General features: G+C 44.5%; 1 protein-coding gene across 11 annotated transcripts in view; it reads right to left on the bottom strand.

Annotated features, from left to right (window-relative positions):
- Positions 1–13,882, bottom strand: part of CAMK2D (calcium/calmodulin dependent protein kinase II delta) — a 120,854-nt gene extending 106,972 nt beyond the window's left edge. For 4 of the 11 annotated variants that reach the window (XM_036381544.2, XM_036381545.2, XM_054514531.1 and 1 more), the window contains exons 1-2: positions 13,533–13,881; positions 12,760–12,854 (exon numbers count right to left, since the gene is read on the bottom strand). In XM_036381544.2, coding sequence (XP_036237437.1) covers positions 12,760–12,854; positions 13,533–13,597 — 160 coding nt within the window. In that variant the 5' untranslated portion in view covers positions 13,598–13,881. Of the gene's footprint in view, positions 1–12,759; positions 12,855–13,532 lie in introns of all 11 variants that reach the window. The other 7 variants (XM_036381548.2, XM_036381552.2, XM_036381550.2 and 4 more) reach the window with 4 other exon arrangements.
- Between the last annotated feature and the right edge of the window lie 1,878 nt (positions 13,883–15,760).

Raw genomic sequence — 15,760 nt, 5'->3', positions numbered from 1 at the left:
TATTAAGATTCAGTAAAATCAACATCAAGGGACATGCTTGCCCTTTAAAAAATTAAATCAGTCAATCAACCAAAATATTTATAAGAGCAAGGAACTTAATACTCCTTTAATTTAAATATCTATCTTCCATATTTATCAAAACACTTCTCAATCTTGAAAAAAAACTTAATGCCAAACAGGCAAAGCATGTGCCTTCATGTGGAACTTTTCTGCTTACTATTAATAAAAAATTTTAATTCAAAACCTACTTTATGTAATTTTAAATAAAAATGTCTATTCTCTACATAGGAAAGAAAACCTGACAGATGCAAACCCAGATGCTGATCTCATGAGTACTCACACCTGTTGGCATAGCTCAGCACATTACTTGTCACATTTACGTTATTGCTCAATACCCAAGCACTGTTGGTTTATGTAAAATCACCTAATTTTCAAGGTCAGATTGCAGAGACTTGATATCATTAGAATGAATTTTTTTGTTGAAAAAAGCCCAAAGCACATTCCCCATGTTCAAGACTTGAAACCTGGGCCAGGCAGCACCTGGGTGCTCTTACACAGCCCCTCCCATTGGTACCTGCCACAGCTCCCTCACAAAGCTACAAACACAAAGCACAGCTCAGGGCACTGGGAGCTTGTGCATTTTCCCTGCTCAGGAAGTTTCTGCTGTCCTCTATTACAGCTCTATGTAACACGAGCTGCCTATAAGCTGCAGTTTGAGAAACATGAAGAAAAAGGACCGCTACAATTAAAAAAAAAATATTAAAAAAGGTCATGCAAAGCAATTGGGGAAAACCCTCAAAAACTCCATTGAGCTGGTTAAGCATTTTTCCACACTATCTTATTGACTGAACCAGTCAACAACAATTAGTAACATTTTGAAAGTGTTTCAGTTTATTTAGTGTGTGAATCAATAGAACTTTAAACAATGAACTAGGCTGCTCCTAGTGCACTTGTACAATTTTCTGTTTCTTTAGCCATTTTGTTGATTAGATGAGCATCTGTGGTTGCAGAGACAAGTCAACACTCAACAGAAACTCTTCCTAATTTAGCTTTGTTTCATGGAGCTATTTTCACAGCAGTTTCCACTCGACCTGGCACAGAGGCGACAGAAACAGCAGGCTATAGAACGCGCCTGTGTCAAGAACTGCTCAACATCCCTGTGATGGAAAGAAATGGGTTTGGACTTAGGGCTCAATATGCATCATCTGAGAAACTCCCCAAAACCCTGCAGCTACCTACATCTTTGCATATCAGTTACCGCTTGGGTACAGCAAGTCCTCTGAAACAGCACTCCAAGGAATTGTTCCAGACAGGGATCAAAGCCTCCGGCAAGGCTCCGATATTTAAGAAAAACAAAGAAAATGAGGCAACTGGGAATGAGTAAAAATGGAAATTACCAAACTAGCTTTGAAATTGGTAAAAGAGGTGACAGAACACCTAGTGATGAATGGCAAAGCTGAAGTGAAATTACTAAATGAGTTCCTTCATTACCAGCCTCAGAACCAGCCAAATCAATCTGTAAATAAACACTGGAATTCACCAGGCAAGACCCTGCCATAAAGACACCAGTGATACTAAAGATACTCAGACAACCTCTCCTAGTGTTTTTTTTCTGGTCAATTCCAATTCCTCACTCGAAACATCCACATATAAATATCTAAATTAGCTTGTAGAATGCATTAGGAGAATGGCCAGTCTGTCATACAGGAGGAAGCTAAGGGAAGATGGCTGTTACATAAAATAATCAGAATAAGATTGTCCTTGATAAATACACTGATGAAAGATGAACCCTTCTCTGAAGGACAGCCCAGGCACAGACAACAAACACCATCCATTTCTGATTTACAGCCCAGATTTAGTGAAGTCTTTGAAGTAAAATAGGGCAACACTAAATTCTGTCTTCAATAAAGCAAAAATAACCAACCCATTCACCTCCCCAGTTAATTTTCTTGATTTCTGTCCTGGTTTAGGGCAAATTTGGAGGAGAATTTCCAAAGGAGGGCCCCTCCAGACAGCAAACCCACACGGCCCCTCCCCCCAACTGGTTCAGGAAGGATTCCTCGGAGAGGAGTGGAAAGAACCTGTTTATTTAACAAGCACAGCACCCCTCAGCACACAAAATGAACAATACCGGATGACACCGCTCTGAAAAAAGATGAAAAATTCAGAAAGTCTCCCTTGGGGGGTGGTCGCTCTGTTCTCAGTCCCTCCGGCGCTGGGGCAGCTGCTGCAGGCCACAAGGTGCAGGATCTTGGTGTTTCCCAGGTCCCAGTCCAGGGCAGGTTTGAAATGGTCAGAAAAAGGAAAGGAGAAACAGTCCAGGAAGAAATTTGGACAGTTTAGCTAAACTAGCTAATGAGCAAAGCAAGCAGAAGCAAAGCAAGCAAGAGCGAGAGAGAGTAAAGCAAAAAGCAAAAGCAGAAAAAGCAAAAGCTGCAGTCTCTGTGTCCCGCCAGGTTGATAAGAAAACCAAAACAAAACTTTCCCTCTTCAGAGCCAGTCTTAAAGGTACAGAACATAATATCCAACATTAACAGAGCACATGAATGGGGATACAAGCATCATAACGTCACCCTAGGACAATTACTGAATCACATTATTTATTCTGTTGAAGGACTCAACTTTACCTCAAATACACCTGAATTTCATTTCCCAATTTTCACTGAAGGTCAGGTCCAGGTGCTAAATGCTCAGAGGTTCTCTTACCCTGCAGAAGTCTGACAGCAGATAAAGGTGATTTGGAAGTGGAAAGGTTCAGTTTCACTAGACCTGGTTTTCCTGTTTCATGTAACAAAGAGCAGACCACTGACAGCCAAAACATGACTCTGAACTTGACTTTCCTTGAGTTTTGGTAGAGGAGCAATCCTTATCCCTGAAACTACCTAAGCAAGAACACAGTTTGTAACAGAGCAATCAACCCTATTTCAGGGTGATGGAGGTGAATCAACACTATTTAAAGGACAAAAACACCCATTTTTTCCAAATATTTTGCACTTTCAGGAGTCTAAATGTTGGGATGTAACAGCTGTGAAATTTCCACAGCCACAAGAACACACTATGACCAAATGATAACCATTTTGAAAAATGCATTAAATTCCATTACTTGGAAACTTAAAAAAATCTGCACCTATTAAAGGTTTGAAATACACATAATTTGTGAGTTCTTGTCCTCTTCTTTTGGGTTTCCTCAAAGCATGTCTGAGATACTGAGTGTCCCACCATGAGCTGTGTCACCGATCTGGTCCCCAAAACGTCTGTAACACCTAACACAGCTCCAAGCAGAGGGGATGGACCACACATAAGCAACTTCTGCTCTGGGAAAATTCATCTCATTACATGTTTTGATTAACATGGCAATGAAAGCAATTTATTACTTCATTTAGAGAGACAAATCATGTTTAACGCAAATAAATAAAAACTCAAAGACACCAATTCCTGCCCTCATTACAAGTTAAGTGACTCTAAGTTAATAGATTATTTAGCATTAATCACTTTCCCACAGCAAACAAGCTGGCTGGGCACACACAGGCTCTGCCAGATCTTCTCCTGCATCTCACATGTGCACATGCACACACACAGAGCACTGAACCAGGGGCCTCTTGTTCCTCTTCCTTCCCCCCAAAAATGCAATGGCAATGAAAGACCATGGAGTGCTACAGGTATAAGAGATGTCACTGGGCTTGGGGAGTTCTTCCATCCAGCACCAGTACACACCTCCCTATAAATCTTACACTTCCCCCAAGTTACCAGACTAGCAGGAGGCTCTGACTGAAAGAGGGAGAACCTCAAAAGGTTTTCAACCTGCAAAAGTTTACTGAGTATCAATGATGAAAATCATCAAAGTACCATGAAAAGATACAAAAATGTGACAAAAAAACCTGGTTTTGCCGTCCCCCAGTTGCAGCAGTGATACTAAAAATTTCTGAAAATGAAGGGCTTTTATGCCATGACCAGCAAGGCATTTAGTCCCATGAGCATTTCTTAGTGCAATCCTAATCACAAATTCCTAGCTGTCCATGCTGTGCAATGCAAGGAGCAGGAAGCTACCTTACACCCAAGGGGGATTTATTTTAGAAGCAGCAGACTCAGTATAAAAAGCACCAAGACAAGCTTTTCAATTTTGTAACTACAGCATTTAATAAAGAATGGGGAAAACCTAGTTTTTTAAGGTTTCTGCACTGATCCTTACTTGCATCTTGGAGACACAAGGTTAGTGACATCTTTCTCTGAAAAAAGGTGTAAAGCAGGTCTCCAAGTGTGTTTTACTACCAAAAGTTCAGCAGCACCTGGAGCTACCCTGAGGGAAAGCAAAGGTCATCTGCCCTAGAGCACAAAATGCTCCCTGCAAGGCAGCACCACAGCAGCAGCAGTCTGTTCATGTTACACCATGTTATAATTGCTTATACATTTTCACTTTCTGCAGGATATGAGTTACATCACCCAAATGAATAAGGTTTCAAGAGAAATCACTGAATTTGGCAAGTACTTATTCTAATGAGCAGTAGCCCATTAAAACCATTCCTACAAGAAGTCTCCCAAACCTAAATCACACCTAAGCAGTAGCTTGAGAACTGCTGTGCAATACAAATAACCTGAAGACCTCTCTTAACTCACTAAATCATGAACCTATCTCTCCAGGAGGTTATAATTTAAATGAAAGCTAAGCCTTGGCAAATCCCATCAGATTGACAAATATGGATTTTATGTAGGAACCCCATCTGTTTGTGCAGCTACATGAATATGCAACGTGACTGTTGCTGCAACACTTGCATCCACATTGTGGAAAACTTACAAGTAAGCAGTTCCCAACTACAATTAAATCAGGAACAAAGTTCTGAAAACACAGGCAGTAAATTGCTGCTCACAAATATCAGCTTCAAGGCTGATATTTGTGGGCAGCAAATGGCTGAGTCAAAACTGCTGCACAGTAAAAAACCAACTCCCTAGAGCACATGTAGGACAATGGGAAAGACTGTCCCCAAAACAGCCCAAAATGAGTGATTTGGCTGTAACTGAGCAAGACAAAGCCCACAACCAGCTGTGAACATATACAAGCACACTCTACATTCAAGTTGAAAGTGACTGCCAAACCTAAATTAATTCTGGTTTTATGGATGCCAGACAGCTCTCTTGGAAAGCATCACCAGGATTTTAACTTCATACATTTAGCAGTGATAAATTCTTTGTTACTGGTAAAAAAAAATTTTAAAAGCCTCTCACCACAAGATAAAATGCTTCACCTCAACCAGCAAATATCCACAGCATCACATTTCCAATTATTAAAATCTACTTTGATACTTTTAAGAGGTTTGGGTTGGCTTTTTTTTTAATTAAGCCTGCATTAACTCTCAAATTTTGCTGTGAAATACTTAGAAAGTATTGACAAAAGGTCAGGAATTCATGTAACAGAAGCTCCCTCAAACTACCAGGCAGGCAAAGTTCCTTTCTACCAAATACAACCCATTTAAACCAATAACTGCACAAACATCTCTGTAATAGTTTGCTCAGCACATTACCTATCATTTTCTAGACTGAAAAACCTAATTAGAAAAAACAAATATATGCTGTAGTACCATTTACACTTGTCAATTCCCACTAAAGAAGCTCCAGATCAGAAAAGAAGCTCCATCAGGGATAAGACACCCATGCAAATTTGCAAAATTTGCAAAAAAACCCATGCAAAAGTTGCCACTCCCAGGCTTTTCTGACAGCTCCTGCTTTTGTCCAGTGGCATCTAAAAGGACAGTTTCAAGAGGAATTAGGTAACCCCTCACTACAGCAGAATACACCCAGCAGCTTCTGATCAGATGCCACAGAAATTATCAGGGCTGCAAAGCTGAGTTCTCTGATCCAAACAACTCCAATAAATTTCAGAACAAACTGACAACAATCTAGAAAACAACGCTGGGTAACAGCAAACTGTGTGCCTGGAAGAAAACACCAAGCCCATGTCACACAAACTCTCCACCCTCCCTGATACCACACACAGGACATTTCTTATAATACAAGGATTAAACGGATGAGGAGTTTGCACAAACATGCACTGCAAGATGTACACAAGCTCAGTACATCCAAGGAATAAACAGACAGATTGGACTCCTGTGCCTCTCCACAAGAGAGCAGATGTTTATTCAATTTCAAAGTACAATTATTTTTAATAAGGAATTAAATAGAGGAATTGCCGCCGTTAAGTTAGGGTTTTGTTCTCTAGTAACCTTTTTCCAAGCGCAGAGGTAGTTATGTTTCTCACATCATCTCCCAAACCCCCACAATATCCTCACAAAGCATTTGACAAATGTGCAATTTATGTGCACAAAGGAGGAAACTGGATATATCAAACACCCTGGCCTACATCTCTCAGGAGGTCAAATGAAGGACTGACACACAAAAAGCACTATTTTGGCAGTAAAGACATTTGTAAATCAAAATATTTCACTGACTTTTATTCCAGACTCTTAGGTCAGACATTCCTCAATTCCTTGGAAAAAAAAAAGATTCAAACCTCAAACCAGACTGTGAAATCAATACAAGTGTGAATAAACATAGCAGAGATGGCTTCACATAGCCCAGTCACAACCTGAGAAGGTGCATTAATGTTCAGCATTTGGATCAATACATGCCTACATATGGCGGGAGTTTCACATTTCAATTTCACAGTTTAGTGAGGGCTTGAAATTGGTTGGTCTGTGCCTGATTCTCAGTCCTTCCAGGAACAAGTGTATTTCTACTTGGCTGTCAACGAGGTCAGATCCAAGTCACAAACACCTGAGCTGGCCTGTGGTTTCCCCCAAAACAATGTTTTCTATGTATGGCATTATGTGCAACAAACAGAACCAATCTACAATAAATGCAAAGTATTGACCACTGTGTTAGTTTCCTTATTTTTGTACTTGACCCAAACCTTTCACTCAGAAGTACCATGTGAACATAGCAAAACATTCTCTCTCAGACCAGGAGGAACAGCACACATCCCTATTTCAGTATCAGGATGTGGAAGCTCAGAAAGGTATTCTGTTTGTATTCTCCCCTGCATCTTAAGTTCTCCCTTCTCTCCCAACAGCAGCAATTCCCCAAGTGAAGCTGTTCAAGCGTGCAGTGAAGTCTCCACTGTGCAGGAAGAGAACACGCAGTACAAGCGCATGAATCAGTGCCATAATGTGTAACTTCTGACAGAAGATGGCTGGAGACCAGCAGCCAAAGAAGTCCCCAATAATCCCCTTTCATATGCATTTCCCTCTCTTCCCCTAAGGAGCTTGCTGAAACTGAGCTGACAGATGATGCAAACACCTTTTTACTCTCCATGCCTTTCTAAGAGAAATTCTGGTCACAATGGCTCTTGCAAAAACTCCAGAAGTGACATTATTGAAATCAACACAGCATTTGTTATGAATAATTTAACTATGAACTGCCAGGACATTTCATTTCCAATCTAGTTTAACTGTGAGAATCAATTACTACCAACCAACACCCATCACAGAGTTTCAAAGTCCTTATTCTCAGTGCTATTTGAAAGCTCTTCAGGTCTTCACTAACACCAGAGTAAATGCTAACACCAAAACAGAATTAAAAGCTCCAAACCTTCACAAAATAGAGCACCTAACCAAAAATCCCTTTTGAGGGTTTTTTTTTTGATAACACTCTTCTCTCCCCGTTAGCTTGAGCTGTCTGAATGGAGTCAATTTCAACAGAACCAGCAGCCTGCTAAATTACAGTAATTTGCAATTAAACAAATACTTGCAGATAAACATTCAAATGAGTGTGTTGTGTTACAACTGATGTCAAACTGAAAAGAATGCCAGGACTAAACTGAACACAAACATTGACCACAAACGTTAAAAAGGGTGACTACATGTTAGCAGGTGAGCCTTCTCACATACCAGAGAAAAACAGTTTTAAACCACTCTTAATGACAAGTAATTAACCAGAGAAACAAGACTACAGCAAGACATGGAAGAAAACCACTAAAATCCTAAGCTTAAATCTTGTCCTCACAAAGACAGAATCTGCCTCACTGACAACTAAATGCCCCAAGGACAGTCCTGTCTGTGTGGGAGTCATGTCACGTGTGCGTAAGAACAGAATTTACCTTTAAAAATACATGTGTTGTAATAAACTGGCACAGGTAAATGTGTGCTTCAGAGATTAACATCTTGAGCTAGATTAGAAAGAGTTATTATTTTCTCCTCCTGTGGAACACTGGAAGCCTTATTAGAGCTTGCCTTCCTGCGCAACATCTGGCATGGACTGACACAAGCTACCTGACTAAAGGAAATGTTAGTCTAGTGACACATCAAAAACGTTTATCCCTGTGTCACAAAAAGCTGGGCTGAACAACACTACCTTATGCACTCTTCCCATTTCATTCATCCCCCTAAAGTACTCTAAATCACTTTAGGGATCATGAGGTGCCCTACTTGGAGAGCTTCAGAGGCTGAAGCACTCTTCCCACAGCCCAATTACTCAACGCTGCACAGAACGCCATTCCCAGGGGTGGGGTTTGCAGCCTCCACACCCATCGGAGCTGGCTGCAGGTGAGCCCGGCTCCAGGCCCTCTGGCTGTGCCGTGCACCTGTAGGCACGAGCTCCCAGAAAAGAACAGCAGAAATACTGAAAAACATTTGGGAAATTTCCTGCTAAGAAGGAAGATAAATATCCAGCAATACACCTCCAAGGCTTGAAGCTAAAGGAATGGCTGCTCCCTGAAAGCTCAGGAGAGCTTTTCAGGGAGCAGCAATAAGCTCCAGCTGACTCTCACATTACTCCTTGTAGCGCATATGCTCATCAACAAAGCGCTGGTAGTCCTGCTGCAGCAGCCCAAGGGCTGGCAGAGGTGTGCCCAGCTTCTGACACCAGCTCCCCAGAAAAGAGCAGGGACTGGGACACCCCCCTCCTCCCACAGACACCACCACATTGCACCCAAGGCACTAGAAACCGGCAGTAGGAGTTACTGGCAATACATACACCCAGTGAAAATCTACCAATCTATCTGTACCTTTTCAAGTATGAGCAGAAAAGCAACCTCTTACCTATTTTTTTTTTTTTGGAAGACAGAAAATGAGGGCTAAACCTACTAAGAAAATGAGTCTGTTTATGTGAAATCAATTTGGATCAAAGCTAGATGACTCTCAAAAGAGAAGGAAAAAGATGTACAGATAATGGCAAAACAGAAAATCTGCTCATTTTTTGGTATTTGGAAGAGAAAGGGGAAAAGTAAAGTCATTTCACAGAAGTTGACTTTGATCTGCATGACTTTCTACACATGAAAAACAACACAGACAAGCCCAAGCCCTTACTGAAGAGTAAGGAAATCCCAAAGACTTCATCAACTGAAACCATACAGAGCCCAGAACCAGCCAACACACATTCTCCACTTTACTCTTGGTTTCCTGTGTGCTTGTTCATCACTGAAGTTAATTTTAGAAGAATAATGCCACAGAATGTGCCACAGTCGAGAGGGCCACAACACACAGAGCATGACCATACAGTATCAGAAGGCTTCACCCCACACCTCATCAGAAGGCATCAGGGCTGCTCATACACAGCAACATCAGGTCACCTCAGAAGGCTGCAAGGATCTGCCCCTCCTGTTCCTCAGCCCAGCCTTTTATGCTCTCCTGTTCATGCACGGCACCTGTGTGCCCTCTGCTCCCCTGGGTGATTGGTCAGTGCCCCTGGGCACTCCATGGCTCCTTACCCTGAATGCTGCTCCCCTGCCTGGCACAGCTGCAGCCCATTGGGGATGAGGCTCCAGGCCCACTCCCAATTAGCACAAGCTGTGCTCCTACAGGGTAACATACCTTTCTATGCTTTCCTTTTTTCCAATCAGCAGCATAATCATCTTGTGCAAGAACATAACCTATTGATACGAAACCAGCTGTGGATATTCAAGCAGTTTAGACTTAGAAAACACCAAGATCAAAACTCTGAATAGCACCTTAGGAAGACTTTAAAAATAGAATATATGTAATTATAACAAGTTTTTTTGCTATACTGAAACAGATTCAAACTGCCAATGTTTATTAATTACTTCTACTACTAAAATCAGAAAAACATGGAATTGGAATTCTGTAAAGAACTGACCATCAACTTGAAAGCACCACGGTTCCCTCTGCTAGAACAAGGGGGCACAGCTTCCTTTTCCTCTCCAAATTCCAGCCAAAGCCCATGCCTCTGCATGAATGCAATTTGCCTGAAATTTCCCTGTAACTATACAAGGAAACTGGTGGGAACACACCTTCGCTGGCATTAGCTGGTGACCAGATCAGATTTAGAAAGACTGATAAAGTAAGAATTTGGAAAAATCTCCAATAACATTTATGGGTGAGATGAAAGGGGAAGATAACTACTGCTCTGACTGGGCTGAAGGCACTTAAATAAATTCTAATTTCAAAACTGCTTTAAGGAAGTTTCATTTAGTCTTGAAAGTCTTGACTCCTCCATAGCATACACTGAAACTGCTCTTGTCCAGCTTGGGAAGCAAAAAGGCCCAAATACAACATTTTGTTTAAAAGATTTGAAGGGAAGCAAGCCTTAGACAAGGAATACATTTCCAAGCCAAGAGGACACATTTCCACTTAACTCTGCTCACAGATGAAGCTGCCTCAATGATTTACACTGGAATGGGTGTTTCAGTAGGTGTGACACACAGAAGTGAACTGCTACCTCCTCATGCAGCAGTTCAGATGGAGTAGAACAAAACTTAAATCTAAAACCAGCACTTTATTATTAAACTCCATCCCCAACAGCAGCCAGGAGAAAGAAGCACAGTTTGAGGCTTTTTCAGGTTTAGTTTTTTTGCACCACAAGTGCCATTCAAGTGCATCTTTCTACAATTAAAAAACTGCCTCAGAAGATTCTAAAGATTTCTCCAAGAAGCTTGCTCTTCAGAAACTACTTAGTAGATTTCCAAGTGCTAAAACCCAAAACAACCTCCACAAAAACCAGCCCAGCAAGTAAAAAACTGCAATTATTTTTGGGATGTCTGAAAACAGAGATGGAAAGGCATTCCCTGCATTCACGGACAGGCACCATGCATTTTCTGATTCCCAAAGATACTCCACAGCTCAGCTCTGAAGTGTAACCCTTTCCTTTATGGGTTGAACCCACAGAAAAATCTGTATCAAAATTGCCTCAATCCATTTTCTGAGCTAAATTCTCCCAAATGTGCCTCTGCTACTTAACAGAGCACATCAAGGACCAACCTGCTCCTGCATGAACCAAGTACAAAAATTACAGCTTGAAATACAGTGCAATCCAAATGCTAAGTAATTATAAACACAGTTTTTCCTCATTTAGCCTAGCATTCCAGGATTTAACCCATCACACACACAACCCATGGCATATTGGTAACGTGGTTACTGGCACATATTCCCCACCTGTTACCAGTAACCTGATGATGACCTTGTTATGCCTTCTCACATTGAAAATTACTCAGATCTATGAAATCACATCAAGTGTGGTGTTTCATTTTATGCATCAACATCCAACAGATCACATTTTTGTGCTAAATAATAATAAAAAAATCTGTTTAAAGCGAACTTGTGAAAATATTTATCTCAAGTATTATGAATTGCTTAACCTACCTTCAAGTCTGTAACTGTACAAAAAAAATTAAAGTAACCTTTCAAATATAAAGGAAAAGTAATCTTGCAGTAAGAGTTAAAAGAGTTAAATTCAGAGAAAAGTATATTTTCACACAACTTTCACCAACCACAAGTAACAACCATTGGAAGATCTTTATCAGAGAGCAGCATGTTATCAGAACTTGCCATATGGTCCTAAGCAAAGTCTTATGTTAAACATACTGACTTGAGGCTGCCCTTTACCTGCAGTGATTCCTGTGGGCCAGAAGCAGAGCAGCCACAAGCACCTTTAGGCTCTGACACTACTTATTCACTGCCGTCTTCCTTGCAAATTCCGATAAAACCACAGAAAACGATAAGGGTGAGTGATCCCTAATCGCCGACTCCTGGTCACAGGCACTCCAGCTGGGAATTAACGAGGAATTGACACGACACCGCTAAGACTCCCTTTCCACAACAACAGCCCACACCGTGTGTATATTTACCTACAATGTATCATAACAACCCCACCGCTGCTGCTGACAAGCTGCTGGAAACGCACATCAGAGGCAAGGCAGAAACAAGCTGTACAGCAGCCTTGGAACAGTAACACTCCTCACCACTTCATCACGGGGACTTTCTCCACAACAGTTAGCTCAAAACCCACTTTTTTTCTCCCTAATCATAATTTTCTTCTCACAAAAAAGTTTAGTCTGAGGTAAAAATACATTTTTCCTCATTCACTCATAGTCGGTCGGATAGGCCCTAATGTTCATGTTTAAATACAATGGGAACATAGAAGTCAGTGAAGCTGTAAATGTTTAAAATAAAATCTGTAATGGAAACTTATTATTGACCATCCTCCCCCCCCCCAAAAAAAACTTGCAAAATGCTTTGACTCAAATTATTTATATTAAAAATTGAAGGGACTGCATTATGTTAGATTTTAGTTTTTGAACATCTTTTCTTGATTTACAGCAACCTCTGACTCCCGTGCAGTCAATCCATGAAACATTTAACACAGAAAAAAAAAATCAGACATAAAGGGAAAAAAATTCAAACCCAGGAAATAATAATTAAAATTGTATTAAAAAATCTGTTAAGATACTCGACTATTTTTAGCATTTCCTAATGCTTAGCACATGAACACAAGAAACAGGGAGGATGCATCACAAACGCCAGATTAAAATATACCCACCCCTAGCTGAAAGCTTTTTGGTGTTGATAATTTTGGCAGCGTACTCTTGTCCTGTGGTGATTTTCATACACCTCCTCACGACGGAGAACGCCCCTCTGGAAACCAAAACCGGGTAAAGTGTCAGTCCAACTGAAACACTCCCCTGCCATTACCAGCTAACGGGCAGCATGGAGGGGTGTGAGGTCGGCAGAATTTAAAAAAAAAAAAAAAAAAAAAAAAAAAAGGGATTTTCTGATTTTCTGTCAGGGACGGTCAGCATTGATTTTATTCAGCTGAACAGTGAACTCCGCGGGGTAGAAGCCGTGTGACCAATCCTGCTAGCTGGGGCGGAGGGCGGGCGGGTTTTCACTGGGTCCATGCCGGCGCACCGCGGGGGGACACAGGGGGGCGGTGGCCATGTCCCCCTCAGCGGTGACACCGCGGGGGGCGACACCCAACATGGCGCTCAGGGCTGCACCTCCCGCCCCGCCGCTGGGGGGCACCCGCCGCGCTCCGACACCCCTCATACACCGAGACCCCCACGCCGCGACAGCCTAAGAGCTAAAAAATACCAATAAATAATAAATAACAATAAATAGCGGCACGGGGGCTGGGGGGGCAGCTTCTCGCCACCCGCCCAGAGCCCGTCGCCGCCCCGGAGTCGTATGGCTGGAGCCCGGGCGCTCCCGCGGGGCTCTCGGCAGCGGTGAGGGGGCCTGGGGAGCGGCTCCCCCCAGGGCTCACGCACCGACCCCCGCAGCCCCCGGTGCCTTCACCCCCCGTTCTGTCCTTACTTTCCGAGCTCCTCGAAGAGCTGGTACTCGTCGGTGAAGCGTGTGCAGGTGGTCGAAGCCATCATGAGGACGGGCGGCCGCCGGTGACTCCGGCGGCCGTGGACGGCGAGGCGGGGACGGCGGAGGGGCTGCGAGGCGAGGCGAGGCGAGGCGAGGTGAGGCGAGGCAGGCAAGGCTCCGCGCCGGCTTCTTCTCCTCCTCTTCCCCGCCACCGCCTCCTCTGGTGACGGCGTTGCCTCCGCGCCCTCCTCCGGTCTTCCCTCTCCCCTCCCCTCACCCTTTAGGGAAGGAAACAAACAAATATTTAAATAAATAAATAAATACGTATCCTCCTCGCTTCCTCACGCCCGCCAGGGAAAGCTAGCGGCTAAAGGGAAAGCAAGACCGGGGCGGGGGACGCGGCGCTCCCTCCCCTCCCGTTCCCCTCTGCCTCAGAGCCTCAGCCCATCCGCCGGTGCCGTGCCTCCCCCTAGCGACCCCGGCCCGCGACTCCCTGCCGTCGGGGAAGGCGCAACACCCATGGGAGTCTCACACGGGCGGGCGGAGCACGCGAAGAACCTGCGCTCTGTCCTCCCGGGAGCAAACACCGACCTTTCCCCGGGCGCTGCCCCGGGACGGCGGCGGGAGGCGCCCTGAGGGAAGCGGATGCACCTGCGCGCGCCCCCCCTCCCACCCCCGCCCCTCTCCTCAGTGGCCGCCTGTGACGTCACGCCTCGCCCGAGCGAGGGCGCGCGGTGGTGGCGCGCGGCGGGAAGCGCGTGCGGGTCCGCTCGCGGGCAAGGGGGCCGTGACGTCGCAGGGGCCCCCGCCGCGCGCGGGGAGGGAGGGGAGCGGGAAGGGACGCGGAGCACCGGGCACCTCGTGACGTCACATCAGCTCCGGCCGCGCGCGGGGAGAGGGGGGAACACACACCCCGGGCACCTCGTGACGTTACGGCCGCCCCGGCCGCGTGCGGTGGGAAGGGGGGGCGTGGGGGCACAGGCGCACCGCGCGTGCGCCGGGTCGCGACCGTCACCGCCCGCTCGGGAAAGGGACCCGCGGTAGAGACCGCGCACAGGCAGCTCCGCTCCGCCGCGACAGGACACGGCCCCGGGATCCATCCCGCGCAGGGCGCCGGGAAGGGCTGGGGACACGCGTGAAGTGTCACAGCAAACAGCTGAGCTGTCTCGGTCTCTTCCACAGAAGCACCGAGTATCTTGAGCTGGAACGGACCCACAAGGATTATCAAAGTCCAACTCCTGGCCCTGCACAGGATCCCCCCAAATCCCACCTCTGTCTGAGAGCCTTGTCCAAATGCTCCTTGAGCTCTGACAGCCTTGGAGCCGGGAGCATTTGAACACGGAATGAGGTCGCCAGGCCACCGAAGGCCATTCGGTCCTTTCTGATAAACCTGAACTGATTTTGCTCCTTTCTGATCAACCACGTGGTGCTGAGCCAAGCGAAGAGCTGAGTCCACACCTGCACAGAGCACAAGCAGCAGCCTGTCTACAAGCAGAGCTCCACTACAAAAGGCAGCCTGGAGCATCTCCATGCTCATTTTAAGTGGGAAGACATGTGCACAAAACGCACCCAACAAAGGGCTTTACATCAAATCTCTGGAGTTTCCAGAATCAGCATCCTGAGCTGTGGTCTCGTATGAAGAGTTAAAACATGTCAACCCCTCCCAGAAGGAACAGGAATGTACAGAGCCTACATAGGAAGGCAGTTTTCCTCCAGGTGAGGTGAGGCAGCTGTGCCTTGTACAAACACACTGAATTTGTGACATAAAGGTGGCAGCAAAGGGAACTCGTGAGCATGTACAAAGCATTTACTCCATCAGTTCCTCTCCAGGGAAACACTCTGTGCAGCAGGGCCAGTACAGACCAGAGGATGTTTCCATTCAGACCAGCAGGATCTGTTCCCATCTCTGGCACTTGGAACAGCAGCACATTTCCAAATCCCTTCAAACTAAAAAGTAACATGGAAGTTGTGCATCTCTGGGTATAATACTTGCATGGGTAACTCAATCAGCAGTGCTGAACCCCTATATTTAACAGGACCTGGATGCCAGGTTCCTCATCCACATGTACACAGACACAAGAAAATGAAACATATTCCCCTGGCACTATGTCACTTTTTCCCTCATGGTATATTATGAGAAGAAGCATTTGGACCAAGTATCTGCTCTTGCTGTGCCATAAAGTTATTATTTAATTTTAAGAATTTTTAGAAGAAAATATTAATTTCTA

Source organism: Molothrus ater, chromosome 4, assembly GCF_012460135.2.
Source record: "Molothrus ater isolate BHLD 08-10-18 breed brown headed cowbird chromosome 4, BPBGC_Mater_1.1, whole genome shotgun sequence".
Taxonomy (NCBI): domain Eukaryota; kingdom Metazoa; phylum Chordata; class Aves; order Passeriformes; family Icteridae; genus Molothrus; species Molothrus ater.
This window is presented reverse-complemented; position numbering and strand designations above follow the sequence as displayed.